The 27716-nt window shown below is 32.0% G+C and overlaps 2 protein-coding genes across 4 annotated transcripts; one reads left to right on the forward strand and one right to left on the reverse strand.

Annotated features, from left to right (window-relative positions):
- The first annotated feature begins 8875 nt into the window (after positions 1-8875).
- On the forward strand, positions 8876-13591 carry LOC140891922 (branched-chain-amino-acid aminotransferase 2, chloroplastic). 2 transcript variants are annotated; one of them, XM_073300622.1, is made up of 10 exons: positions 8876-9094; positions 9444-9508; positions 10678-10855; positions 11195-11371; positions 11458-11589; positions 11694-11792; positions 12097-12213; positions 12402-12497; positions 12922-13034; positions 13306-13591. In XM_073300622.1, the coding sequence occupies exons 1-10, from the start codon at positions 9035-9037 to the stop codon at positions 13418-13420; spliced, it is 1152 nt and encodes a 383-aa protein (XP_073156723.1). In that variant the 5' UTR covers positions 8876-9034; the 3' UTR covers positions 13421-13591. The 2 variants fall into 2 exon arrangements, with proteins under 2 accessions (XP_073156723.1, XP_073156731.1); XM_073300630.1 differs by lacking the exon at positions 9444-9508 and having other exon boundaries at positions 8884-9094.
- A 10173-nt stretch (positions 13592-23764) lies between these two features.
- LOC140883718 (probable pectin methylesterase CGR2) lies at positions 23765-27226 on the reverse strand. Of its 2 annotated transcripts, XM_073290295.1 has the most exons (6): positions 26857-27226; positions 26642-26681; positions 26072-26110; positions 25257-25631; positions 24597-24652; positions 23768-24241 (listed from the first exon to the last, which is right to left on the reverse strand). In XM_073290295.1, the coding sequence occupies exons 1-6, from the start codon at positions 26986-26988 to the stop codon at positions 24089-24091; spliced, it is 795 nt and encodes a 264-aa protein (XP_073146396.1). In that variant the 5' UTR covers positions 26989-27226; the 3' UTR covers positions 23768-24088. The 2 variants fall into 2 exon arrangements, with proteins under 2 accessions (XP_073146404.1, XP_073146396.1); XM_073290303.1 differs by lacking the exons at positions 26642-26681; positions 26857-27226 and adding an exon at positions 26302-26396 and having other exon boundaries at positions 23765-24241.
- Between the last annotated feature and the right edge of the window lie 490 nt (positions 27227-27716).

Below are 27716 nucleotides of genomic sequence, written 5' to 3' on the forward strand. Positions count from 1 at the left end.
GAGGCCTATACGGATCTTGGCTAGGGAGGAGCGCAGATTGAAGACACGGGTTATACCGATGGTCAGAGTCCAGTGGCTGAATCACTCGGAGGAGGAAGCTACTTGGGAGACCGAGGCAGATATGAGGACTCGCTACCCGGAGTTGTTCGGGTAAGTACTTTAATTTCGAGGACGAAATCCAATTTAAGGGGGGGAGAATTGTAACACCCGGTATTTTAAATACGTGAATCTGAATGCATAATTAGGAAATTTAATTATTTAAAATTTTAGATTTATGGGTTAAATATCTATGTGAATTATTTGTGCATGATTTAATTTATTTTTAAGCATTTAACCCATAATTAGTGATTTTTATAATTTTTGGTATTTAAATTATTTTATCGCGTAGACGGGACCGTGGACGGACGAGATGACAACTTTCTATCCAATTTATTTCATGAGCCTTTTAAGAGCCCAAAAATATTATTTTGAGTTTTATTTCTTCAAAATTTTTAGTATTTAATTTTATATAATTTTAGGAGTCCGTTTTTATTCAAAATAAGCCAAAATATTGACTTTTTAGTATCTTTAAAATTCCCTTAAATTTTAATTTCGGGATTTTTAAATTTAGTTATCAGATTTTAAGTATTAGTTGGAGCTTTTAAGTTATATTTTTCATTATTAAAATCCTTATTAAAATTTTAATATCCTAAAACCTATTTTTAATTAAATTATAACCCTAAATCTACCCAAACCCATCGACCAAAACCCTCAGCCGACACCCCACCCTCCTTCATCTTCTTCTTCGACCGAGCAGCCCCCAAGGAAGACTCCATAGCCACGTTTTTGAAGGTCCAAAGCTTGTCGTCGTCGTCCCGGAATCGTTCCACGCGCCTACATCTCTTCAATTTCGGTGAAAGGCATGATTGTTTCTTTTTTTTTTCGTGCCATATCAGGGATTATATGTGTGAGTGTGTAGACATCAGATTGTTCCATGAAATTTTCAAGAGAGGATCGGTTTTTACGATATTTTGCACATTGTTCTTTGGTTTCTTAATCATGCTCACGTTTTTGGTTAACCATGGCTTGTATGACTGCTGGTCAGGGTTCATAGGAGGTGTGGGGATGGCCTGGACTCGAATGGCTCGAGTGGTTCGAGCCAAATGAGCCCAGGAAACCAGCTGATTCAGTTCGGTCATATGCGTGCGCAGGTTAGGGTTTATAGGAAGGTGGCTCGGGCTTGGCTCTGTGGGTTGCATGGGGCTGGGCCAAAGTCTAGGTTCGAACCGCCCAGATGTGGGCTACGTCTGGGCGGCAGGGCTCCGGCCAGGGGCGGCCGGAGCAGGGCTGCTGCTCGCAGCTGCGGGCTGCAGGGAAAAGGGGGGTTCGGGTTAAGGGTTAGGGTTGGTTCCGGGTCGGGTCAAGGGCCTGGGTCGGGTATGGATAGTAGTGGGTCAAGTCGGGTTGGTCCGGGTTCGGGTCAAGTTAGTCGGGCTCGGGTATTTTTATTTTTAAGTTTTAAGTTTAATTAAGTGTTTAATGGGCCTAATTAAATCTCAAAAAAAATTATTTGGGCTCCATTTAATTATTTTGGGTTGAGTTTAATTATTTTTGGGCTTGAATAATTATTTTAAGTTAGTCCATTAATTTTTATGGGCTTTTGAGCCCATGGAAATTATTGGGCCAATCTTTGGGCTTTTGGGCCCATTGGGCCAGATTAATTATTTAATGGGCTTAAGGAAATTAATTGGGCTTACATATAATTATTTGGGCTAAAAGTTTAAGTTATTGGGCTTAGGTATGTTAATGGGCCAGTCTCAGTGTTAATGGGTCAGATTTAAGTAAATGGGCTTGAGTGTGAGGGCCAGTAGTTCAGTACAAACCATGAGAAATTGCATGTGTCCTAAATATATATTTAATTATTTTATGCATGAATGTTATTTTAATATTTATATGTTAGTATAAAAATTAAATTAAATATATATGAAGGACACACATTTTATTTAAGTACATGCATTCATGAAATAATTTTTATGCATGATTTAATGTTTAAGGTTGAGCAAAAGAAAATATTTTATGTTGGAAGTTGAAGTAGTGTGACAATTTGAGGGGGATTCGTCCCCATATGTGAACTATTGAAGGGCAGTTTACTGCCAATTTAAGAGGTGATTCGTCACCGCCACGTACGTTGGTTTTCACGCTGATCAGTATTTAATGTATGATTTAAGGTTACACTATGGATACAACCATGCGATGTTAGAAAATAATTTGCTCAACAATGTTTATGAATTATGTATGATTATGATATTTAAGTTTAATTTAAGTTATGTTATGTCATGATACTTTTAAGCATGCTCATTCAAGTATATGTTATGTATTAGTATTAAAATGATTTAAATTATTTTAAACCCTTGTTATGTTAGAATGTTGGGCCTCTAGGCTCACTACACTGGTATGGTGCATGTGAGTACGTAGAGGAGGATGTGGTACCCACCGGCGGCGAGGACATATGAGCGGACATGCAGTGACCCCGTGACCGTGATAGACGTCTGAGTCTGTTTTGCATGTTTCGAACATTTTAGCATATTATACATTTTATTTATTTTCAGTGGTTGATAGTATGAGATATTTTATTTAAATATTTTCAGTGCATGCAAAACTTTAATTTATTTTGTTATGTCAGAATTTTATTAAAACGCATGACTCAGATATTTAATTTATTAAAGGTTGCATTTTATTTAATTTATTTATTTTTAAATCTATTTATTCTGTGCATATATGTATGGGCATGTATGTACATATTTTTATGTAGTAAGTAATAAAAAAAAAATTCCGCATATTTATTTATTTATTTATTTATTAGAGAGTTAGGGTCGTTTCAAAACGTATTCTCCTATTATGGATGTAATTACGTTTTGATATTTGATTAGTTTGACAGTGTGTAAAAATTTGAAAATGTGTCTGATGGATGTTGTTACGGCTTACTTATACGGATCACTTGATAGTGATATATACATGAAAAACCCTGAAGGATTTAAGATGCCTGAGGCACAAAGTTCAACCCAGAGAATTTTATTCTGTAAAATTGCAAAGATCATTATATGGGTTGAAGCAATCCGGCCGAATGTGGTATAATCAGCTAAGTGAGCACTTGATAAAAAAGGGATATGTAAATGATCCAATATGCCCTTGTGTTTTCATCAAGAAAACAACATCCGGATGTGTAATTATTGCTGTATATGTTGATGATTTAAACATCATTGGAACGAATAAAGAAATTCAAGAAGTTATTTTTACTTGAAAGAAGAATTTGAAATGAAGGATCTTGGAAAAACCAAGTACTGTCTGGGTTTGCAAATCGAACAAAAAGAATGTGAAATTTTTGTTCACCAGGCAAATTATACAGAAAAGATCCTTAAACGTTTTAATATGGATAAATCAAATCCATTAAGTACTCCATTGGTTGTAAGATCATTAAACATAGAAAAGGATTCATTCCGTCCATGTGAGGATGATGAAGTTATTCTTGGTCCAGAAGTACCATATCTAAGTGCCATTGGTACCCTTATGTATCTTGAAAATTGCACTAGACCTGATATATCTTTTGCTGTAAATTTATTGGCAAGATTCAGTTCATATCCAACAAAGAGGCACTGGAACGGAATTAAACATATATTCCGTTATCTACGAGGAACGACAGATTTGGGACTTTTGTACTCAAAAGATACCAATCAAAGTATCATTGGTTATGCTGATGCTGGATATTTATCTGATCCACATAAAGCACGTTCCCAAATCGGATATGTATTTACTCGTGGAGGCACCGCAATTTCTTGGCGTTCACAGAAACAAACACTCGTAACAACTTCATCAAATCACGCCGAGATTATTGCATTACATGAAGCAAGTCGTGAATGTGTATGGTTAAAGTCAATGATCAAACATATTCAAATATCGTGTGGATTGACAGTAGACAAGAAGCCTGTGACACTATATAAAGATAATGCTGCATGTATTGCTCAAATGAAAGAAGGATACATCAAAAGTGACAGAACCAAACATATCCCCCCAAAATTCTTTGCCTACACTCAAGAGCTTGAGAAGAATAAAGATATTATATTTGTTACATTCAATCAAGTGAGAACTCATCAGATCTCTTCACAAATGCACTTCCCACGACGATATTCAGAAAGCATATATACAACATTGGGATGCGCAATCTACGGAATATGTGAAGAATCACTCATGTTAACATGAGAGGGAGTTTACGTGGCTGCACTCTTTTTTCCTTACTATGGTTTTATCCCACTGGGTTTTTCCTAGTAAGGTTTTTAACGAGGCAGTACAAAAATACGTAATAAAGACAGTCATCATATCACGATCATCATCACAAGGGGGAGTGTTGAAAATATGTTATTATTATTATTATTATTATTATTATTATTATTATTATTATTATTATTATTATTATTATTATTATTATTATTATTTAAGTTGAATGTTGAATATTGAGTTGTAAAATATGGAAAATTAGTGTGTGATGATGTAGATGATGATGTATTAATTTTTGGACTAATCTCAAATGTGGATCTATAAATAGGTCTTCATTTGTGATGAAAAATACAATTGAGTTGAGAAAAAAATATTATAAAGTGTAGAGTTTGATATATTTTGAGTTTTGGAGTATTTATTTTTTATCGTAAATTTTTATTTTTTCACAACAAGTAAGATATTCTTAAAAGAATTAATCCCTTTTAAACATGTCTATAACATAATAACAATTCCAACCAGAAAATCTGAGAAATGGAAGGCCCAGTGTTGAAAGCCCAAAATCCAGTCGATTCCACCCCAGCCATTCCCTAACTGGACCGTAACTATTTTTGCTCCATAAACAAAAGAAAAGTATTGTATATTTGTTTTTTTTTTTCTCACTTATTTTGATCACATATATAAATCGTTAAAATTGGGTATAAATTTTATATCTTTCAAGTTTTGGTAATTTTAATTTTTTTTAATAAAGTTTTGGTATAACAATTCACATATGAGCGGCATATTGTAAGAATACAAAGTTTGTATGGAAAAAGAAAAAAACGAATCAAAACATAAAGTTGGCAATACTAAGAACCAAAATTACAAAAAAATATATACGACCAAAATTATAATTTTTTCATAAATAAATATGTCTCGCATCCAGTTTTATAGAGTTGATGTAGCCCAAAAAATGCTATTACCAAAATTGAAAAAATCTAAGTTGTTCATGGAGATCCAGGTGATCGGTTAATGCTCAAACAAGTTCTTTTTGAAAGATATACTCAAACAAGTTCACTAACGAACTTTATGTGTTTTTACCTGTTTGGTATGGAATTAGCGGGCATCCCAGGAGTCATTCAATCAATTTGTAGATGAAGGAAAAATATGACTTATTATTCAAACGGTATAAGTCTCGATTTAGTCGTCATTTATGACCTCCTCGATAAACTGCCAAAGAAATAAATTAGAAAAAATGAGGTAAAAAACAAATGCAAAAAAAAGATTATAATTTTAGTCAAACTTTAAAAAGAGATTTATTGCATCATAAATAATGAAAGTGTATTTAATTTTTCATTTATATTCAATTTTCATCTCAATATTACTAGCGATTTATCTTTCAGAATACAACTATTACTATTTTGAGATAATAGCACCGCAAATCTCAAAATATGTGAACCATATAACATATGTAGTCATCGCGGCTCGTTCACAGATATGATAAGCATTGCAATTAAGAAAAATAAAATCGAGTTCGAAATTTTATCTTTTAGAAATTCGAATCCATGGCGGATTATTATTTAGAAATCCAGGGACCCAGAATCGGCTCGTGGTCAATGGGCCGGTTAACCAGGTCGACAGGTTTGACTTAGAACCGTGACCAGACTGACCATTAGGTGGTCTCGTTACGGTTCACGGGTGTCAAACCCGTCGACCCGTCGTGTCCGAACTGTCAGGTTGGACAGATTCGACCTAGTGGATCTACTTTTTTTTAAAAAAAATAATATATTGAATATATAATTAAATGTGTTTAAATGTAATTGATTCAATTCAATAATGAAATGTAATTGATTTTTTATATACAAGCTTGAAAGTTGAAATGTAATATATTTTTTTATTGAATACATGTAATAGATTTTTTTATCTAAACAGTAAAAAATTTGATAAAGTTTTTATAAGTTCAATTGTGCAAGCCTTTTTTTTTAATTCATTTTTTTATTCTTTAAATATTTATTAAAAAATAAAAGGGTCGGCTCAGATTCAAAATCAATGATTAACCGAAACCAGACCGCCTGTTCCACGACCCAGATCGTAACCGACCACGGACGAACAGGTTAAGGTTTGTCTTTTGTCGACCCGGACCCGGCACGTGAATACAGGGCAGAAATTGAATACATAAAACGTAAGATTTAAAAGTACCGAAATACAAATCGGAGTCCTATGTATAATAATACGAAGCGATGCAAACTTTTGGTAAATAGTCGCACCACTTGGCTAGAAAGTGTCTTGGAGCGCTTAAATTGATCGTGGCCTTTTCTGAATTGTTGTAATTGTTAACTAGACAAATGATGGTGCTTATACAAAAAAATTCTTATGAGATTAACTAGACAAATGATGGTGCTTATATAAAAAAATTATAATGAGACGGTTTCACCGATCAATTCATTAAGATGGATATCTTATTCCATCTCATGAAAGAATACTATTATAAGTATAAATTGAATCTACTCATTTCATAGATATAGATTCGTGATACAATTTTCAAGAGTCCTATTAATGGTTATAAGAGAGAATTGATACAACTGAATAATAATTTCGAACTTCAAATTTTGTTCAAAACTTGATATTTTAATTTAGTGTATATTCAATCTCGAATTTTAGAATTGGTCCGAAACTTGAGATCTTAACGTATGAGTTATAAGCCATCGGACACGTGTGAACATGGTTTTTTCTATTAATTCTACGTCATGAAAAGTGCATTGGACGATGATCCTGGAATGAATGAATATAAAGAGTCGTTCTCTATCAATATTCCTTGTTACGGTTGGTGTCTGATGTGGAGCTAATTAGCTTTTACTCGTGTACTTGATGTGCACTACCATCTCATTCCTATCCCTTCAAAATAAATTATTTTTTAATTATTATTATTATTATTATAAAAGATTTAGGCCACTATCTATTAATATTGTGTTATTGAGGAAGAACACCACATAATAATTATCTTGGTCTCTTGGTTCTTTTTCTTAAACTAGGTACCCTTGTATAAATGACAACGGACCATTTTCAATATTTCATTTTTACAGTTTATGTGATAAATTTATTTTATATAAACGTAAACTTTACATTATATTTAATTTTAATATAGATTATATTATTACTAGAAAAAACATAAGAAAATTTCTTAAAGAGGAAATGCTATTACAACACAATATATTTTATATAAAAATAAAACTTATATACTCTACATTAATTTTATAAACACGTATGAATTGTATGCAAGAATTTTTATTTTTTTAATGACGTGGGAACCTAAAACCGTTATCTTTCGGTGCGGACGTACTAGGTAAACTCTCATACTAACGCAATAGTCTGTAAACTGGGCTATCCAAGTAAACCGCATTATGCAAGTGTTGTGCGACATGCTAGTCCAAAAAGATATTGACAAAAGAAATCGAACTCGTGACCTCTGGACAAGTGCTCATCTAAGCCACCAATTAAGACACTCAATTGAGGACAAAAATTTCTTGTCTTTTTCTTTTCGCTTAAGAACCCTCAACCGCTATCTTTCGATGCACACTGGGTAAATTCATGGACTAACACAATAGCATACAAACTATGCTAGTGAGGTAAACCACACTAAATAAGTCATGTGTGTTAATCAAAGTATGTGTTGGTAGAGAAAATCAAACTCCTGATATTTAGTCAAGCATTCACCTATTCCACCATAGACGCCCTAGACAAGAATTTATGTTTTTTTTTTTTTTAAGAGGAAAAATTTATGTTTCTTGAGAATGAGTAAGATGGATATATGATAACCGTAAAAAAAAAAAAAAGATGGATATATGATAGGAAATTTAATAAAATTTAAATAGGAAATGTATGTTTTACGATACGCGCTGCTTTTGTTAATTAATTTTAGTTTTAATTTCAGGATAATGTGATAAAATAAATATTTAAAAGTTTAAATAAATATAAAATAATATTAATAATTTAAAAAAAATGGAAAATAGATAATTTGTAACTATAAATAAATTTAAAATAACTTAATTATTCTAAAATCATTTACCTTATATATATATATATATATTCAATCGATAATCATGAACCGGTTTTTACAATTGTAAAAACCGAGATGAGTCAAATGACTCATCCGAAGTGAATCTATTCCACACTTAAGTCAGTATATATAGTATTCAAAAGTAAATGTATTGAAATTGTAATAAGTAATTGCATATAAAATGATGTATGTTGATAATGATAAATATGAAATTTTATGATATAAAATAACTAGATTCATGCATATCTACGTAATATTTTATATAATATAAATAAAGTTAAAAGATATATTATGATTTTCATAATATCATCAACGACAAAAGTCAAAAACAAAAGAAAGCGAGAGAATTATTGCGTGAAAGACCAACTTTAAACCAAAGTAGACCAATTTTCAAATAAATAAATAAATAAAATTTAATTTATACAATATTAGACTTGATTAATTAAATTCCTACAATTCCTCTTCCGAAAACAACAATGAATACACCAACTATTCATTTATTCATTTTTTTTTCCTTTTTCCCTCTCTTTAATTTAGCGCTATCTAACAAGTGGTGCCACCTCAGACACATTAATTCCGATTATTTTACTTTCTTCCGTATTTATTTAAATCGTTCACAATGCACACACACATTCATCAGACTCCGATCGATATTTCAACATATATAATTTTGCACTTCTCGTCTTCTTTTAATTTTAATTTCCGATTTATATTTCCCAAAAATTTCATTATAACATCTGTGTGGGACAAATGATGCAGAGTTTCCCGAGGTTTTTTCCGATGCATGTTGCAGAAATTTTTGGATCAAAGGTATGTATTTATATACATATATATATATATAGACACCTTTTTTTTTGGGAAAAAAAATGTGCAAATACTACCCAGAAAATGGTATCTTGCAATTGCATGTGTTCTGAGGAAAATGATTTATTCTAAGTTTATTACATGGATGGATTTTTTCGAGAATACGGAAGTTAGATGGATGGATTTCAAATCTAGATGAATGTTGGAGTACTTGCCATAAATTTAAATCTTGGATTCGAAATCCTTTTATATGCTCGTAGCTTGAGAATAAACCGCACCGCACCTTATAAAATGAAACCAAAATCTGGAATTGTTTGTGTTGTTGATATATATATGTTGATTATTCCCCGTGTAGATTGGAGCAGGCTATTTCACAACGCAGGCTGCATCCATTGCATCACAATTATGTGAACCATACAGGTTGAATTTATTTATTATTTATATATATATATATATACACAGACAGACACTAGCGCTATAGCATGCTTATACTAAAAAACTTTTGAATAAACTTTATACTAATTAACTAGTGATTTCTTGTGACACGGTCTCACAAATCTTTTATTCGTGAGATAGATCCATGAAATAGTTCAATCTATCCATAGTTTTTGTGTTAATTTTATTGTTATTCATAGGACTAAGAAATGAATTAAATATTTAAAATTTTAGATCAAGATAAAAGAATATTTAATAATTTTTTTAAAAAAAATCGTTAAAAACAGATGAGATGCAAAATTATAAATAAGTCAGTTAGTATTATATAATGTACAAAATTATTAATATTATATATTTGATGATAAAATTGTAATTTTTATTTAAGTTTTATCAAATTAATTAATGAAAGTTATTTAGTTTAAGATATATTTTTAATTAAATAGTATAAATATAATTTTTTTAAAAATTTATTTTATATTTAAAATAAATATTAGAAATGGTTAGATATTATTTTTTTAAAATTATAAAAATATCTAGATTACATTTGAATGGAATGATATCTTTCATTTTTTTTAAAAAAAAATTGTAAAATGAATAATATATTTGTTTTTTTTAGAAGGAATTGCTAATTTATGTACGTGGCAAACTATATGAGACCTCGAACTAATTTCAATGACAACTCCACGTGTGGTATACACACGTCGATAGTTGTACGTACATGTTAAAGTAAATGATGTATTCATATTATGACGATAACATAATAATTTATAACTCTGCACTTTTATAGAACTCGAGTCTAACGTTTGATGAAATAAGGGAGAGTAGTTGTCAAGTATAAAATATACCTTCGTATCAACATGTGATTACTCATAAAAATCCAAATAATAAAAGCAAGCATGATGGCAATAAGCTTCCCTGGAAGTTAAATAAAATTTATTTTACCAATTACATTTACAAGTATAGTAATTATAATTTCTGAAATTTGAGGAAAAAAAATTATAAGATATTATGAATGAATGATTGTATGTCTGTTTCAGTTTGTTACATTGAAATTGATCACTTAAACAGAAAAAAAAAAAATTGAAATTTTGCCATTTTCATTTTACCGCCCTCCCCTATTTTTAAATTTTATTATACGTTTGGTAACGATGCAGCCCAAATCACGATGAAGTAGTTGATATCGACTGGGAGAATCTGGGGTTTGGATTGATGCCTACGGACTACATGTACACGATGAAGTGTGGGAAAGATGAGCAGTTCAAGCAAGGCCAGCTGAGCCGCTATGGGAACATCGAATTGAGCCCGTCTGCTGGGGTCTTGAACTATGGCCAGGTCCCCATTTTTGTTCTGTGTTTTTGTCTCTTAAAAATTATCCTTAAAACACAAAAGATGGCTCTTCTTTGTTGGTCTAGATCCAAACATGATTGTAAAATTGATGTTTTCAGATAGAAAATGGAATCTTTTGGATATATTTCGTTTCTTGATGCTTTCAGTTTCGATTTTGTTGGATTCTTGCCGATTGAAATGAAATTTATTTATTCAAATCTTAACGGTCATGATAAACTAACTGTATGAGTCCTGAGATAATGAGAGTGATTAGATTTTATCATCTGACAAGCATGTTGCATAAAGGATTAGATGTAAGTATTTAGTTGAGAAAATTTGCAACAGGGGCTGTTTGAAGGTACAAAAGCCTACAGAAGAGAAGATGGAGGAATCTTTCTCTTCCGTCCGCAGGAGAATGCGATCCGCATGCAGATTGGCGCAGAAAGAATGTGCATGCCTTCCCCTTCGATCCACCAATTCGTCGATGCTGTTAAGGAAACTGCTCTTTCCAACCGGCGATGGGTGATTACTCGTATCTCTTCTGCTTCTGCTTTTGCTTGCTGATTAGCTTTCTGCAATTTCGATTTTTTTTTCATGAATTGGAGCAGATTCCTCCGGCGGGGAAAGGGTCTTTGTATATCAGGCCTCTGCTCATTGGAAGTGGAGCCGTGCTGGGTTTAGCGCCGTCGCCTGAGTACAGTTTTCTTGTGTATGCTTCCCCTGTTGGGAACTATTTTAAGGTTGCTTTTAGTCTTTTTTTCTTTCACTTGGTATGGTTCTTTGAAAGTGTGTGTGAAATGCATTGATTTGATGATGTCTTCTTGTTTTTTGGTTGGTGTTGCAGGAGGGCACGGCGCCATTGAAATTGTATGTTGAAGATGAGTTCCATCGAGCAACACGCGGTGGAGCTGGAGGTGTTAAAAGCATTACCAACTATGCTCCGGTAAATTCTAAGCATCTTCCATGCACTTGATACAAGTCTTCCATTGAATTGCACTCCAAATTTAAATAAGGATGAATTTGCTCTGCAGTTATTCGAAAATTTCGTGTTATCAGATAGTTGTTTCTCAGGCTGTAGATTCTTGTATAACTATATATTACTCGTGAAAGAAAATAGAATATTAAGTGATGAAAAGAGGTAGTGTGCTTGGGGCTTAAATATTGCGCTCTTCGATTTCGTTGTTTCTCTGAAATCTGTTCTCTGAGTTTTCCATGCGCATGACCATGATCGTCTTCGGGCCTCGTAGGTTTTGAGAGCTATTCGCCGAGCAAGAGACAGAGGCTTCTCTGATGTCTTATACCTCAATTCAGTGAATAAGAGGGATATTGAAGAGGTCTCTTCATGTAATGTGTTCATGGTGAAGGTATTAATTTCATGCAAACCTAACTTAAGTCGTTACGTGAAACCGACCTTTCTGTTTAATTTAGCATAATATGCTTCTGCTGTTTGCTGTTCATTCCTTTTCGGAAGTTGCATAAAAAGACATGTAAAGAGTGAAGCGCATATAATGTATTCATTAGGACATAACTGTGTTTTTAATCACTTGCACAGGACAATACTCTTTCCACCCCAGCAACTAGTGGGACTATTCTTGAAGGCGTGACGCGTAAAAGCATCATGGATGTTGCATCTGATCTCGGTTACCAGGTAATATTGCCATAGACCAGTTCAGTCTCCATATAATCGAAAAGTTAGAGATGCAATAGTACGAGTTTCTCATCGTCTATTTGTGAGCACATCTGCAAATCTTAGGAACAGATAATCAGACAAGAAAATAAAACTGCTGAAAATATATGAATTGAAGGTGATTTGACCCCTAAATCTCTATGGTAAACTACATGATGTTCGTATGAGCCCTTAGAACCGTGGGCTTCATAAAGTTCGCCTAAATTAAGACCGTTACACCGGTTGCTTTAGTCATGTGAACTAGTCCTTTTCAACAGTGTGGACAAAGGCCGCAAATGTTTCAAAATCGCATCAGTCCATGTCATGATTGAAGGGCATTTGCCTCTCCATCTGCATGTTTTGAAACTTCACCTTGTTTTACTACGAATTTTCTGTTCTGTGCCAGGTTGAGGAGCGTCCCATTACAATCGAAGAGTTGCTAGAAGCCGATGAAGTATTCTGCACAGGAACTGCAGTTGGAGTTGCTCCTGTAGGAAGCATAACTTACAAGGGTAACATGTAAGCATCTATAAACCTCTACCGACTGTTCGAATTCAACTTAAAACAAGTATCTTAATGAAGCCATTGCACTCTCTTGAATTGTAAATTCACATGTACATTACATTTGATTCATTCAGTATGTTCCAAGATTAGTTCAGTACATGAGGATCACTACAGATTTTTCCATGTTTGCCAACTTGTAAACAGTCCACATAAGAGCAAATGTTGTATATTTTTCTATGTAGCCATTCTTGTGAAAGTAATATGCGGTTGGTTTTTTTTTTATCAGGATTGAATACAAGGGGAAAGATGAACTCGTGTGCCGGAAACTGTATTCGAGACTCGTCGGGATCCAGAAAGGCATTGTTGAAGACAAAAGAGGATGGATTGTTGAAATTGATTGAGTTCTCTTTTCATTTGAAATAGAATCTCGGATTACTAGTTACTACATTGGCCCTTGCTTGAATTGAGAACTTGTGAATGTTGTATATAATCGCCTGGGATTGGATGGTTCTTAGAAATCATTATGAGCAATACTAAGAATATTTATATTGACTAGCGTAGTTTGGAAGTTATTACGTTAGTTCGTCCAATCTTGTAAGAGATTTGGATTATAATCCAATCCAAAACCGAAATAGATATAAGCATCCCTAATTATACATTAACCCATCAAGTTTCATAATTTGAATATTCATATTTCATATGGACAAAGATTATCTCCTATATTTTCATATTTTGTGCTCTGTTTCATGCTACACAACTATACATAACATAATGATTTTAATTGTGTGAATGTATTTACCTGCAAACAGTTAAGATTATGTGATGATTATACTATATATTTATGGGCAACTTGGAAATAGGTACCCAAGCCAAACAAAAGTTTGAGTTTAGTACCTAGACTGTCATTTTCCAAAAATGCCCTTGTCTTATCCAGAAGCATTATTATTTTCGAAATTATCAAATATAGAGTCGGATTCAGAATCTGGTTCACTTGATTAATCAAGATAATAAATATTTTCATCATCTGATGAAAATTCAACTGTTTCTACTGGATAAAATCCAAGAGTGTATAATTCTTCTAAAAGTTTAACTTTGTTTTTCTTTTCATTTCGTTTTGGACACTCATTTGCATAATGACCTTCTTCATTGCAGGAAAAATGAGGGATATAGACTTGGTATTGTTTTTAATTCAATAGATAGACCTCTGATCGAAAAGACTATATTGCCCCTGCTTTAAGTGTTTTCTCTCTCCTCCTTCTCTTCTTTCACGTCTCTTTAAGTGTTTTCTCTCTCCTCCTTCTCTTCTTTCACGTCTCTGCGTTGTTTTTTTTTTTTTTCTGTCTTCTTTTCTCACTCTCCTTCCTCATTTTCCCTCTTCTTCTTCTTTTTTTTTTTATTCACCAAGCGGTCGACCGCCTTGGGAAAGCGGTCGACCAAGGCTTGGGCTCGGTCGACCGCCTTCCCTGCCCAAGCGGTCGACCAAGGCTTGGGCATGGTCGACCGCTTTGACAGCTTGGGGTCGACCAAGCCTTGTGTAGTATTATTATCAAAAATATTGGTGGTCTAGTGGTTAGAGTCCAGGAGGAGAGAGAAGAGTCAGGTTCGAATCCTGGAGAGGAGAGAGGAAGGGAGAGAGGATAAAAAATGAGTGTTGGACATAATTTTTTTTTCCAAAAAAAAAAAAAAAAAAGACCAAACTACCCTTAATTGAGACCCTTTGACTGAATTAAAAAGTCAAGAGTCCCTTTTATTGAATTGAAAACAAGACCAGACCTATATATTTAAATGGCCCCTTCATTGCACAACCAACATGTGCAATTCTTTCCTTTACCTTTTGGGAAATGTGGTTTTTTTATTATCAATCTTTTTATAAAATTTTATTTTATAAGGTTTTCTGAAGAAATTCCTTCTAAATTTTTTTTTCTTGTAGGGAATAAATTTCTTATTAAAAGATTTATAAGGTTTATTAATTTTATTTCGTTTCTGTCGTTTTAAATATTTGTGTGACATGTTTATTTTACAACCGTATTCTTTTACTGTGAATTTCATTTTGTCACAACAAAGTTTATTGTTTTGTTTGTAAGATTTGAATATTCTTTTATTTAATGTTATTTCATGTTATTTCTTTGTTATAATATCTTTAATAAATTTAATAGCACCTCCTAATGTTTTAGCATAAGTGCTAGTTAAGAATTCATTTTTACTATTTATCGGTATATTAGGTATTTTATTAAAAATACTTAATTTATAATGTTTTTTTTATCAGTATCTATTAACTGATAATAGTTTGTTTCATAATGACATATAAATTCTTCTAGATAACATAAATTGCATAATTTTATACTATCCGGAATAAAAATTGTTCTATTTTGTTCTATGTTTTTGGCTACTAAATTAGCGTCATTATTAGAAACTCCTAAAAATTCTTAGTACAAGGCATCAACAAATATTTCGAAATATCGATGTTCTGTCATTTCTTGTGGTAGATTAGTAATTACCAGGTTTTCAGCCCAAGTTCTTACTGCTCCTACTAATGTCATTTTTATCATTACATGAGTTAATACTTGGATGTTCTCACTTTTATCTAATAGTGGTGTTAATTGGATTTGTACTGATAGTTCATTTGCCCAATGATCTATCTTTGATTTTTTTTCCTTAGTAGTAGAACATCCTAAATCTTGAATGTTTTGTTTTACAAATCCTAAAGTTTTTGATTCTCTAAGAATATCTCTAACATATTTATATGTTCCAGAATATTGATCTTTATTATATTCGTATCCTTCATTTTTTGTGTCACTACTACTACCTACATTTATTCGTAGAGTTAATCGTGATCTAGAATCATCTTCTGATTCTGGTTCTGAGATATTCATATATCTATATTGTTCTATTTCTTGATGAGAATGATACAGTTCTTCTGTATTTATTCCTATTTGTTCATAATCAGATTGATCTGTTTCACTAAAAATCTTTATACTTAGTTTTTTCATAAATAAGGGGATTTCTATACCATGATTCAATTTTGAATGGTGGTTCTTCTTCCAGTTTTCTTTTTCCTTTATCTATTGGAAGAACTTCCTCAAGATAGCTTAATATTTCATTACTATGTCTTTTTTTTTTCTATTATTAATCTGGTCGTGGCTAAATCAATATATTTTTTGAAATTTTTTTCTAATTCTTTTATTGTTAAATTGATATTTTCAATTTTACTCTCTAATTCTCCTAGATCTTTTTCTAATTTTGTTAAGGATGTCATTATGAGGTTGATTCAGTAACAATGACTTGTTTAATTTTAAGAATATTTTGATTCATGGTTCCAATATTTTCAAGAATATCTTCATCATTTCTAGCTAATGATAACGATCTTCTTGGAAAAGAATGTTTCGTTATTTGGAGGTCATCAGAACTCCATTTTTAACAGAAATCTATTTCTTCAATAAATGTCTTTCGGAGATGTTCAATTCTTGTAATATTTTCAAACATTCTTTCAACATAAATGGTTGGTTTTGTTGAAATTATTCCTGTTTGAGAATTATTACTCATTGCTAAACCGATAACATAGTTTATATTGATCGGATGATTTCCTGTTAACATAAGATTATTTCTATAAAAATAATAATCTAGTGTTAAAACATCATTTATGTTTTTATCAAAAAGAGATATATTGTATTGTGGATAAATACAAAATTTCATCTTTTTGTAACATAAGTTTCCTATAATTTTTCCAAGGATTGAATCCTCAAGATTATGTATCCTTTTGTCACGAACTGTGATTTCAATTGGTGTATCTATTCCTTCTCGGTAGTGAGCTGATATAATTATTTCAATTCCTCCGATATGAACATATTTTAGTTCAGATCTTTCTTTTTCACTAGCATTTGCCATGATGGTATCAATATCTTGAGTTGTTAATAACTTCAGTGTGTTAGATCTTAGTTCGTTGTTTATTTTACATGATCGTTCTTTTGTTCATATCGAATAATAAATTAAATTCTTTCTGGGATTAAGAAGATTTGAAATTTTACTTAATATTCCAGGTTGATTTATTAAATTTATTTTTGAATTAGAATATCATGTTTTTTGTATTTCAGTAAACTTACTTTGATTGAATATGATATTCAAATTATACTCTTGATGCTCTTCAGATTCATCAATCTGAATGTTTTGATTTGAAGTTATTATCTCTGTCATTTTAACAGATGATAGAACTTCTTAATTTTCTTAAAGCTATTAAAAGCTTTTTTATTGAATCTATTTGTTTTAATAGATTTTGAAAATCTTCGAAATTATCAATTGAAGATTGACAATTTTTGAGATGTTTCAAATTATTTTCACAATTTTCTATATAAAAATTTATATTTTGGGAATATAAATTAAAGATATTTGTTTTTGTATTTTTATACATTTTCCATTTAGTAAAAATTGTTATTTTTACTATTTTGTTTTTGTTGACCGGGTTTCGATAATAAAGCTTATTTTTATACATAACAGATTGTTATGTCTTCAATTTCTTCATTTTCAGAAATTTGGATTATCATTTTCCAGTTGCTTGAAAAATGTTTTTTTTTATGATTTTGGAAATAAAAGGTTTGAAGATCTTTTATTCTATTCCATAATTGATTTATTTGACGTAAATCTTTTAGTAAGATTATTTTATCAAATAAATTTTTAATCTCAATATCTAGAGTTAATCCAGGCATTAATAATCTGTTTTAAACCTGCTCTGATACCATGTTGCGGAACTCTTCTTATTCATTAGTTTACACATCGGTTTATAGGTCTGATTCATTCATTAATTTACACATCGGTTTATAGATCTGATTCATTTGTAACAGATAAATGATTTAATTCCAATTTGGTTCCATTCATTCATTACTATTACAATTTTTAGTTGATAAACTGATTCGAATATGGTTAAATCAAAATTATTTATATGATATTCATGAAATGTATCATATTCATGATCATCCTCTATTTCAAACCAGTTTTTAATTATTAATCTTTCATTTCTTATAAAGGATGATGACATGATTAATATATTTTGAATATTTCTTTAATTATTATTTTCATTATCAATTTCATTATATATTTCCTTTATACTATGTTCACCAAATCGAACAATTATATAAGTTTCGACAATGAATAATCGTTGATTTATTTATTCATTTTGTTATATATCTGAATGTAGAGTGGATCTGTATTCTCTAGATTTTGAATTTTATTTCTCAGATCTCAAAACTTTTTATTTAATATGAGTACTTCTTGCTTCAGAGTCATTCCAGGCATGATAGAGTTTTTGAATAATTTTTAAATTAAGGGCAGCAGGAGGTTCAGGAAGGTTACCTTAATTGATTGATTCTTGGTTTTGAGCAGAGGCCAAATCTTTGTTTTCCCTTAAAGATCTCCTGATCGAATAGTACTTTCTTTTCAGATCTTCAGGTTTACTCTAACCATGGATCTTCAATTATCAGCTTCCAGCCTTGTCACTCCTTTCGCCCTGCTTGCTTAGTTATTAGCCATAAGGCTTAATTTTGTTTCTGATTTTTATGTTTCTTAGTTTCTGATAGTTTTCACACTTCTTGTATGAACCAGATTGTAAGAAACTTAAGAAGAGAGAGATACTCAAACTTCACTTATTCATTTACAGCACAAACATCTCTTTTTATAGGCATGGAAAAACGCGTACAAGATTAAAATAAAGAAAGAGGGGGACCACCCGACACTACATAATGGAAAACAACTCATTTTACATCTGAGTGGATGTCTTTCACATGTGGTGTGGTCCACGATTTCATTTGTTTTTACATTGTGTCACTATCTGAATCACTGGTACCTTCGGACTATTTTTTTATTGGTTTGTCTTCTGTAACAGCTACTTTTTCTGTCTGAATTGGTTGGCAATGTCCACATTTGTGAGTGAAAATTATTGTTCCTAGTCTTTGACATAGCATTTGTTGAGTTTCTCGGGTCATGTCAACTCTTTCTTCATAGATCGAAGCTTCGAATTGAGCTAACATGGTTTGATCTTTCTTTTGGATTGTCTCCTTGTGTCCAGTGGTTAATAAAATTTTACTAGTTGCAAAATTTATTTTAACCTTTGAATTTCCATCAATCTTTCATGTCTTTAAGATCATGTCGATCAATGTCTTTATTCTTATCTCAGGAAGTGTTGAGATATCCATTACTGGTTTTTCTTCATTTGATCCTTCAAATAAGAACTTGTCTTTATGTTTTCGACATTGAATATGTACCATTGGTTGATAGAATTTGTTATTATCCCAATCTGGAAGGGTTGAGTGAATACTCAATGTTAATACTGGATCGTCCTTGAAGACTGCTTTCTTGAACTGGATAATACTATTTCTCAGTTGATATGGAAATAGTTCTATCTCTTGATTGTTGGGACTGACTTCTAATCCACTTAATAATCCATTTGAAAAGAATCTTGCGACTTCATGCGCTGGAACACCCTGCAGTGTTCTTGCTCTTGATATGCTTTGTGTGTCACAAGTTTGTAGCCAAGATCCTGCAGATGATTTGGTTATTCTCAAATAGTTTAGTGTTTCGAAGAATTCAGTCTTAAGTTTTTCTGAAAAATTTGTTTTTTCAAAAATTGGTTTTTGTGGTCGTAGATTGACCATCTTTCTTTTTCTTGTTTCAAGGGCGCTTTTAAACGTCCTTTCTTCTTTTTCATTTTTCTCGGTGTTGGTTGTGACCACCGATTCTTTTTTCTTTTCTTTTTCTTTGTTGTCAGTGTTGGCTGTGACCACTGACTGTTTCTCATTCATCTCTATTATTTTATCAAATGGAGTTGCTATCTTATTTGATGTTCTCGGTGAGGATGATGATGATGAGGTTTTCATCTTTTCTTTTATCCTCTGAATTTTTCCATTTATATTCTTTTTTCTTTGTAGAAGAATCTGAATTTCTTCATCTATGTCAATCAATTGTTCTTCTAATTGATTTAGTTTGTTCATCCTGCACAAGAAAACATATATATAGATAAATGGTTAGAAATTTAACTCTTTATCGTGAGTAATTAGGATAGTTTTATTATGCGTATCATTGCATTTATGAATTCTTTTGCAAGAATTGAACCAATCTTTATGAGATTGATTATTTACTCATAGAGTAATTCATGTTTCTGAATATAAATCTCATTTCATCAATTTATATTCTTCATGCTTTCTGAGGCATGTTCGGATGACTTGAAGCCATAAAAGAATTCATGTTTTTGAATATAAATCTCATTTCATCAATTTATATTTCTCATGCTTTCTAAGGCATGTTCGGATGACTCGCAGTCATTTTCTGTTTCACTTAGGATCTCCTTTGTTATTCCGTTACTACGGATAGTATAATTCGGATGAAGTTCTCTGGTTAATGCGTCGGGTAATGAATTATTCGTTCCTTTGACATGCTGGATCTCGAACTGATAATGGTTCAATTCCAATTGCCATCTAATTAACCTTGCTGCATTTCTCCCTGAATTTCTTGGTATTTTCCTTGTCTTGAAATATGTTAAATTCATATTATCTGTTCTTACTAGAAATGGTTTAGAGATAAGATAAATTTCATAAGTTTTAATTGTAAATATTAAAGCTAATAATTCTTTTTTATTTGAGTGATAATTTAGTTGTGCACCTTGAAAAGTTCCTGATGTATAATTACATAATTCTTCATTATTCCTGGTAGCTGTTTTAGTAAGTTCTTCTAAATTTCTTTCTCCTTTATAAGCTTTTAAACATGCTCCCCAGTATTCATCTGAAGCGTCTGTTTCAATTATTATTATGTCTTTATTGGAAGAAAAATATAACTCATGAAGATTACTAATTATTTTTTTTTTGAATAGTGTCTATATAATTAGTATCTTCTTTAGACCATTTCCACTTATAGTCCTGTTTAAGTTTTGCCTGGGGAGGTTTTTTGATTTCTGCAAGTTTCTTAATGTAATTTCCAGAATAAGTTAATAATCCTAGAAATTTTCTTAATTGATCTTTATCCTTGATTTTACTAGGAAAATCATGAATTTTCTTAAGTATATGTTGTTGTAAACAATGTTTTTCATCTTCAATTTGTAATCCTAAATAATTTATTTTTGTTTTAAACAATTGTATTTGAAGTATAATTTCATCTTTATGACAAATATCTAATACTGTCATGAGGTCTTTATAATGTTGATCTAGTGTTTTTGAATAAATTAATATGTCATCTATATAAACACAACAAAAGTCTACATATGATTTAAAAGATTCATCCATATATCTTTGGAAAATACCTGGTGCTTGTTTAAGTCTGAAAGGTAATACAGTCCATTGATATTGTCCTTTTGGACAACTGAATGCTGTAAGTAATTGTGTTTGTGGTTCTAGCTGAATTTGCCAGAATTCTGATTTACAATCTAAACTGGAAAAATATTTCATTTATCCTATATAAGATAGTAAATCATTCTTATTTGGGATGTAATATCCGTCCATAATTATTGCTTTATTCATTTTTCGATAATCAATTACATTCTTTTCTTATCAGTATCTTTCTTACTGACATAAAAGGCTGGTGAGGAGTGTGGACTCTTACTAGGAATGATTATCTTAAGTTTTAGTAATTCTTGAACCTCTTTTTCGAATATTTTTACATCATTCATGTTGCATCTTCTTGGTGCTTCACGGATTGTGATATTAGGGTCTTTAAGTTTTATTGAAGCAATGAATTATTTTATTTTCTTAATTTTGTCCTGAGGATTTTCAGAACAAATGTCATGAAATTTCTTCATGATTTATTTTTCAGGATTAATTGTTAAAATATTTTCTATTTTTAGTTCTATTGGATTTGTATTTCGTTTATGAAAATTCTTTGTAAATCCTTCATTTCCTACACGAAATGTTGTTCGTATTTTAGGAATATAAATCATTGATGATCCTTTGTTTAAAGTTATGTGATCTTCAAATTGTGTAAAATGAAGATATTGTCTTAAAAAGTTATTTCCTATTATAATGTCCATTCCTGATTCTATTTGGTATATAATGGGTATTACAAATTTTGTTTCCTCAATTTTTATTTTTAATTTTTCTGCTACTGTATCAAGCATTATTATTGATCCATCTCCTATTCGAACTTTTAATCATTTATCGTATTTCTTCCAATAATGATTTGGAAGTATATGTTTGCTTTCTAAACACCTACTTGCTCATGTATCAATATAAGCATGCATATGATATGGTTTATGTTCTTTGATTTTAATTTGAATTTTTATATATATATACTATTTGGATTAGTTTTGTTTTTAGTTTCCCTTCTCTCAACTTTTTTTTAAAAAAAAAAATTGTGTAATTTTAATGGTTTAAGAGGAGGGTAATAGATAAGGGTAGAAGTGATATTTTTAAACAAAATTTTCTCTCTCCAGGGAGTAGAAAATAAGTTTTAATGGAGTAGGTATTGAAATGTAAATTTTAAATGGGTTTAGGTATTGATTTGAAATTTACCCTATATTTATTGCACGTAGCATGAAATGTCAATCAAGTGTAGGAGAAGATCTCATTCGATTAATTTCTACCAAAAAAGATATATTATCCCCAACAAATTAAAATTTGGGTCCATCTAGTGGAGATAATTATCACGTCTCGGGCTCAAACCCGTGTCTGCCCAACTGCACAATGTATCTCTATGGGTATCACAATCACCCCTCATTCAAAAAACAAAACTCATTTTAAATCCTTGATTTGTTTCATGTGGGACAGGGTATCACAATCACCTCTCCTTCAAAAGACAAGGTCCTCGTCGCGACTTGACCTCTCGATCCATCAGCATCGAGAATCTAGATGTAGCTCCTACATGTTCAAGAGGTAGCTCCCGTCATGTAGCACTTTGTTTCGCAAGTTCAAGGGGTGACTCTTGTCATGTAGCACTTTGTCCCGCAGGTTCAAGAGGTGGCTCTCACGCACGTAACACTTTGCCCGCATAGCATTTATTTCCCGGGGTTCCTGCTGGTGACCGTCTCTGATACCGTTCTGTCACTCCCCGGGCCTAGGCCCGGGCCCACGATTGTACAATGGACCCCTATAGCAACTACTTCGTATTCCTTCTCGCTTTACGAAAATGATTAACCTAAATTGCTATATAAGTCAATTATATCTCATTATAAACTCATTTTAAATCTTTGATTTTTTTTCCATGTGAGACAGGTGTATCACAATAATAATATTAACAAAACTCATAATTGATAATGTCTATTGTTTAATATTTTTAAATCATTACTATCACTATTATTAATTTATTTTTCAAATTTGCAACCAAAAAATAAAAAAATAAAAAAATTTGCCGAGCTCAAAACCCTTTTATAATAATAGTCAAGAACACGACGGCATTTTATCAATTTATTTTAAAGTTGTCAAAAATTGGCATGATCTGTCGCCCGCCAACCAAACAAGCGGATTAGGTAACAATTTCCTAATGGCTCAAAACAGCAGAGGCCAATCCGCCGCGCATAATAAAAAAATCGGCGACCAATCGATAAACAGGTTGAGATGATAAGTTGAGTTGATAAGTTCCAACCAACTCTGCTGATCGGTTTCGATGGCTCTAAATTCAATGTTCGAAGACTAAAAGAATCTTACAATTTTTTTTATTTTTTTATTTTTTTGACAATAGAATCTTACAATTTTCTGTACAGGTGGTTTTCAGCTATTTTTTTATTAAAAAAAATAACTGAAGAGTTTATTAGTAGGGAGTTTTTTGCAACTTGAGAGTTTCAAAGGAGGTAAGATGCCATTAGCCCATGTTAGTGAGACCAACAATATTCAAACCAGAGACTTAAATTAACTCCATTGAACACAAAAAAATCAAGGGTATTGAATTTATTTTTAGTTTATTCTATGTTTGAATCAAAGAATATGAATATGGGCACCAGGTGAAAATGCTGTATTTCTGAAATATTTCCTTCTTTTGCTTCTTCAAACAGCTTTTAGCTTCAAATTCTTCTTATCGAATCATATCATCAGCCAGATACTAATTATCTATCCTTTCAAGGTCCAAGAATCACTGGAAGATTTTCGACTTGACTGCTTCGAATGTTAACTGTACGAATTCAGATGGAAAATTTGACAGTTAGGAGTATAAGATCTCTTTGTGGCAGCTTGCTCAAACTTTTTGACGATAGCTGCATTCTCCTCTAAGCTTGTCTGAACAAAATATCGAGTCCACCAAGTCGAGCTCCTCAATTTAGCCTACATGGAAGAGAAGGCTTCTGATATTGTGCAATGTTTGTATCAGAAACTTGTGAATGTACCAGGCAAAGACTATGAAGATAGAGTTCATTAGTTTCAAAAGAGAACCGAATGGATAAGAGCTCTTGCCAAAAGTACCAAAAATGAGGGATGCTTTAAAATTCATTATGGATTTTTTTTTTCTATAATAATTAATACACTTATAAAAAAGATAATATTTTTAAACTTGTTTTTTCCTCCCTGCTAACTCATAAGACAAACTATTCTGACTGCAAAGATAATGTATTGATAGGAGGATATCTTGCAGAAAAATGATCAGGAAAGAGAGTAATATGGTGCAAAATACTACACTTACAGATCCCCCGTATTTGGCTTTATCAGCAATTTTCACTTTGCCGTGATGAGGATATCCTACAAATTTATTAGAAAAAAACAAGGAGATTGGAAATTAAATGATAATATCTAAATATCAACTGTGGGAAAAAAATGTCAATGGTGCCTACAAAAAAATAAAATTTTTGAAAAGATTTAGCATGAAAGTACAGTTCGTGTGCATTCTATGAATGAGAACAGAAGTGAAAATTAAGCTGAAGACTAGGAGGCACGGAAGCTTGGTTGGATGTGCAATATCTCAATGATATTATCTTTCTACCTCAAGCTTCTTTCGAATTCATGAAAAGATGGGGATGGTACTGGAAAGAAATCTGTTTCATCAGGGCATTACCTCAGCCAGTCAGCCTCTTCTTTATGTGAAATCGTCATTAAAAAAATAAGGTACCTTTACACTAGCTAGCACATGAAAGATGACGTTAAATTGGGACAAGAAGTTCTAGATCTCGTGTCCTAATTATCCCCAATTTATATTCCAATGTGCATATCTTTCTCTTTCAAGATTCATTTCTACCTTAAATTAATGGATTTTATATCATCACTGTCCGGCAAGTTCTGCCACAGACAAGAAGCTCTAAAAACACAAGAGAATAAATCAGAGTCTAGTAAAGAGGAAGCATCTTACCTGTGAAAATGACTAGGCCATCTGCTGCTACCTTTGCTAATTCAGGAAGAGTCTTGTTGAGATACCTTGGGGACAAGTAGTCCAATGCATCTGAGACTATAACCAGAGAAAATGATTTTGCTCTGTAGGGAAGAGGGAACTTGATGTCGGCCACCCGGACAAAGCCTTTGTGCACCAAACTCTTGCAAGTGTGGTCAGCATCCTCTATATCATAAGGTTCCACTCCCCAAGCTTCAGTGTCTTTCTCTCTCAACAATCTTGAAACCACAGAACAACTGTCGGGGCCAACATGCAACACCCTGTGCATGCTGTCTCCATATGCTGTTTTCAAAATGGGAATTGTGCGCTGAACTTCTGAAGTACATGAGAAATCACCTGCATAAGAAACATAATCAAATAACTTCGACATGCCAGGATATCCACCGAACTTTCTATTCTATTGGTATATACCATTAATACAGGCACTTGGCCAACAGATAACAATGTTTGCGCTTAACCAACAGCAGAGTGGCAGGCATGTTATTTTCATAAGAATCTCAAGGGCAATATGATTGATCAATGATATTTACTAAGCAGTTGAGAATCGAGATTAATGATGAAGGCACTCGGAAATGCTCAAATAGTAAAAAAATTTAGCACAGTTGATACTCAAGCCAATTCAAACTGACAGTGACGGTTCAAAAGAAGACAAGACGTTAAGAATATCTGAATCAGGATCGTGCTGCACAAAGGAAGATGGGGTCTTGGTTCCGAGATTATGAGCTTAATCAAGTAAAGTATAGGAAAAAATGCAGCAAACAAACAACTATAGTTACCTTCAACCCGAGTGAGGATTTTATTGGCTCCAGAAGTACCTATCAGGAAAACCATTAAGCATCAGTTAAATCAAAGAATCAATTTCTCCTTAAGAACCACAAGAGGACAGATACAGTGGGGTTTCAAATATGTTAGCAAATGTTCGGAATTAAATTAAAACAAGAACTCGAAAGATTTGTAAAAATACTACAATGATTGAAGTTCAAAGCTTACATAGCGGGCTTCCTACCCTGGAATAAGGAAAATATAAGGCAATCACATATCTGAGACCGACTAGACACATCATTCATAGCAAACCGACACAGTTTTTGCAGCATAAACTGGAGTTTACTATGTATCAGTTTATATAAATGTATCATTTATCTAGTAAACACTGTTCCAAAAATAACATTGTCAACTCTTGTTCTTTCAATCTGAAGCAGTTCGTTAAATGGCCCTGCATGAATTTAATCCATTATATGAAAGAACAAAAACAGAAAATTACTAATAAACTCAATCCATAGCTCGATTCATAAAATCAACATATCGTATAAAAATAATCTCAATAAAATTAAAAAAAATTATCAAACCTTGATCGCGATAGAAATAACCTATTAGAAGAAATCCGCCCTGAAATTTTCAGATTAAAATCCACAATCAGAATTTAAAATTTATACATGTCCCAACCAAGATTTACAGCTTATACTCGCTACTTTCATATTCTAATCAACAACATCTTACAAACATAAAAAAAAAAAAAAAAAAAAACAAATCATTGGTGACAGAGAAAACAAGAATATGGTACCAGAATAAGAGCGGACAGTAAAAATGGGGGAGAACGAGATCTTGACCGAAGCGAAGACGCAAATGTAGATGCCCCGCTTTCAGATACGCGTCGAGACGGATTTACTGGCCTTCTCGCCATTGCCATGGCCATTTTTCTGGAAAAAAAAAATTCAGCTGATTTACGGCTTTCTTTTATCGAAACGAAATCAAGAACTAAAGAATCATATGATAGCTAAATCTTGACGAATCCAGGAACAGGATAGATTGAAAATCAGAGTGAGAAGCGATTGAATTTGAGAGATAATCGAGAGGAAACGCGAGTAGAGAGAGCTGGAAACTGAGTGTGGATTGAAAAGCGAGTGTGGGTTTTGGTAATATGCAATTGCATGTTGAGATTTGGATTTTATAATCAGATTTCGATACCTACTGTTTATGAATTTTTATTTATAAGTTATTGAATTTTAAAAAGTACAATATTTTTTTCAAGGAAATAACAAAATAAATTGGCAAAATCAAAACAAAAAATGTAGCGTTTTCGAAAAAAATAGTAACAAAACCACGGTAGATATATCAATATTTACAAAAGACGAGTGACATTTTTTTTAAATAAAAAAATATCAAATAGCGTAGAGTGAATATCACTTTTGTAAATAAGAAAATATCACAAATATACAAAAATGAAGATCATATAAATCACTGATTTTTCTAATAATTTTGGTCTTTTGAGAATTAAATTATGATATAATCGTCAGTACTTCATCTCAAATTTCACTAATTAATTCAAAAAATTAATTAATGGTAAATGGTAAATTTTTTAAAAATGAAAAAATGAGCGCCTTTACGCAAACAAATAATCACCAAAACGCAATAGATACATAC

The sequence above is a fragment of the Henckelia pumila genome, chromosome 1, assembly GCF_033568475.1.
Source record: "Henckelia pumila isolate YLH828 chromosome 1, ASM3356847v2, whole genome shotgun sequence".
Lineage (NCBI taxonomy): Eukaryota > Viridiplantae > Streptophyta > Magnoliopsida > Lamiales > Gesneriaceae > Henckelia > Henckelia pumila.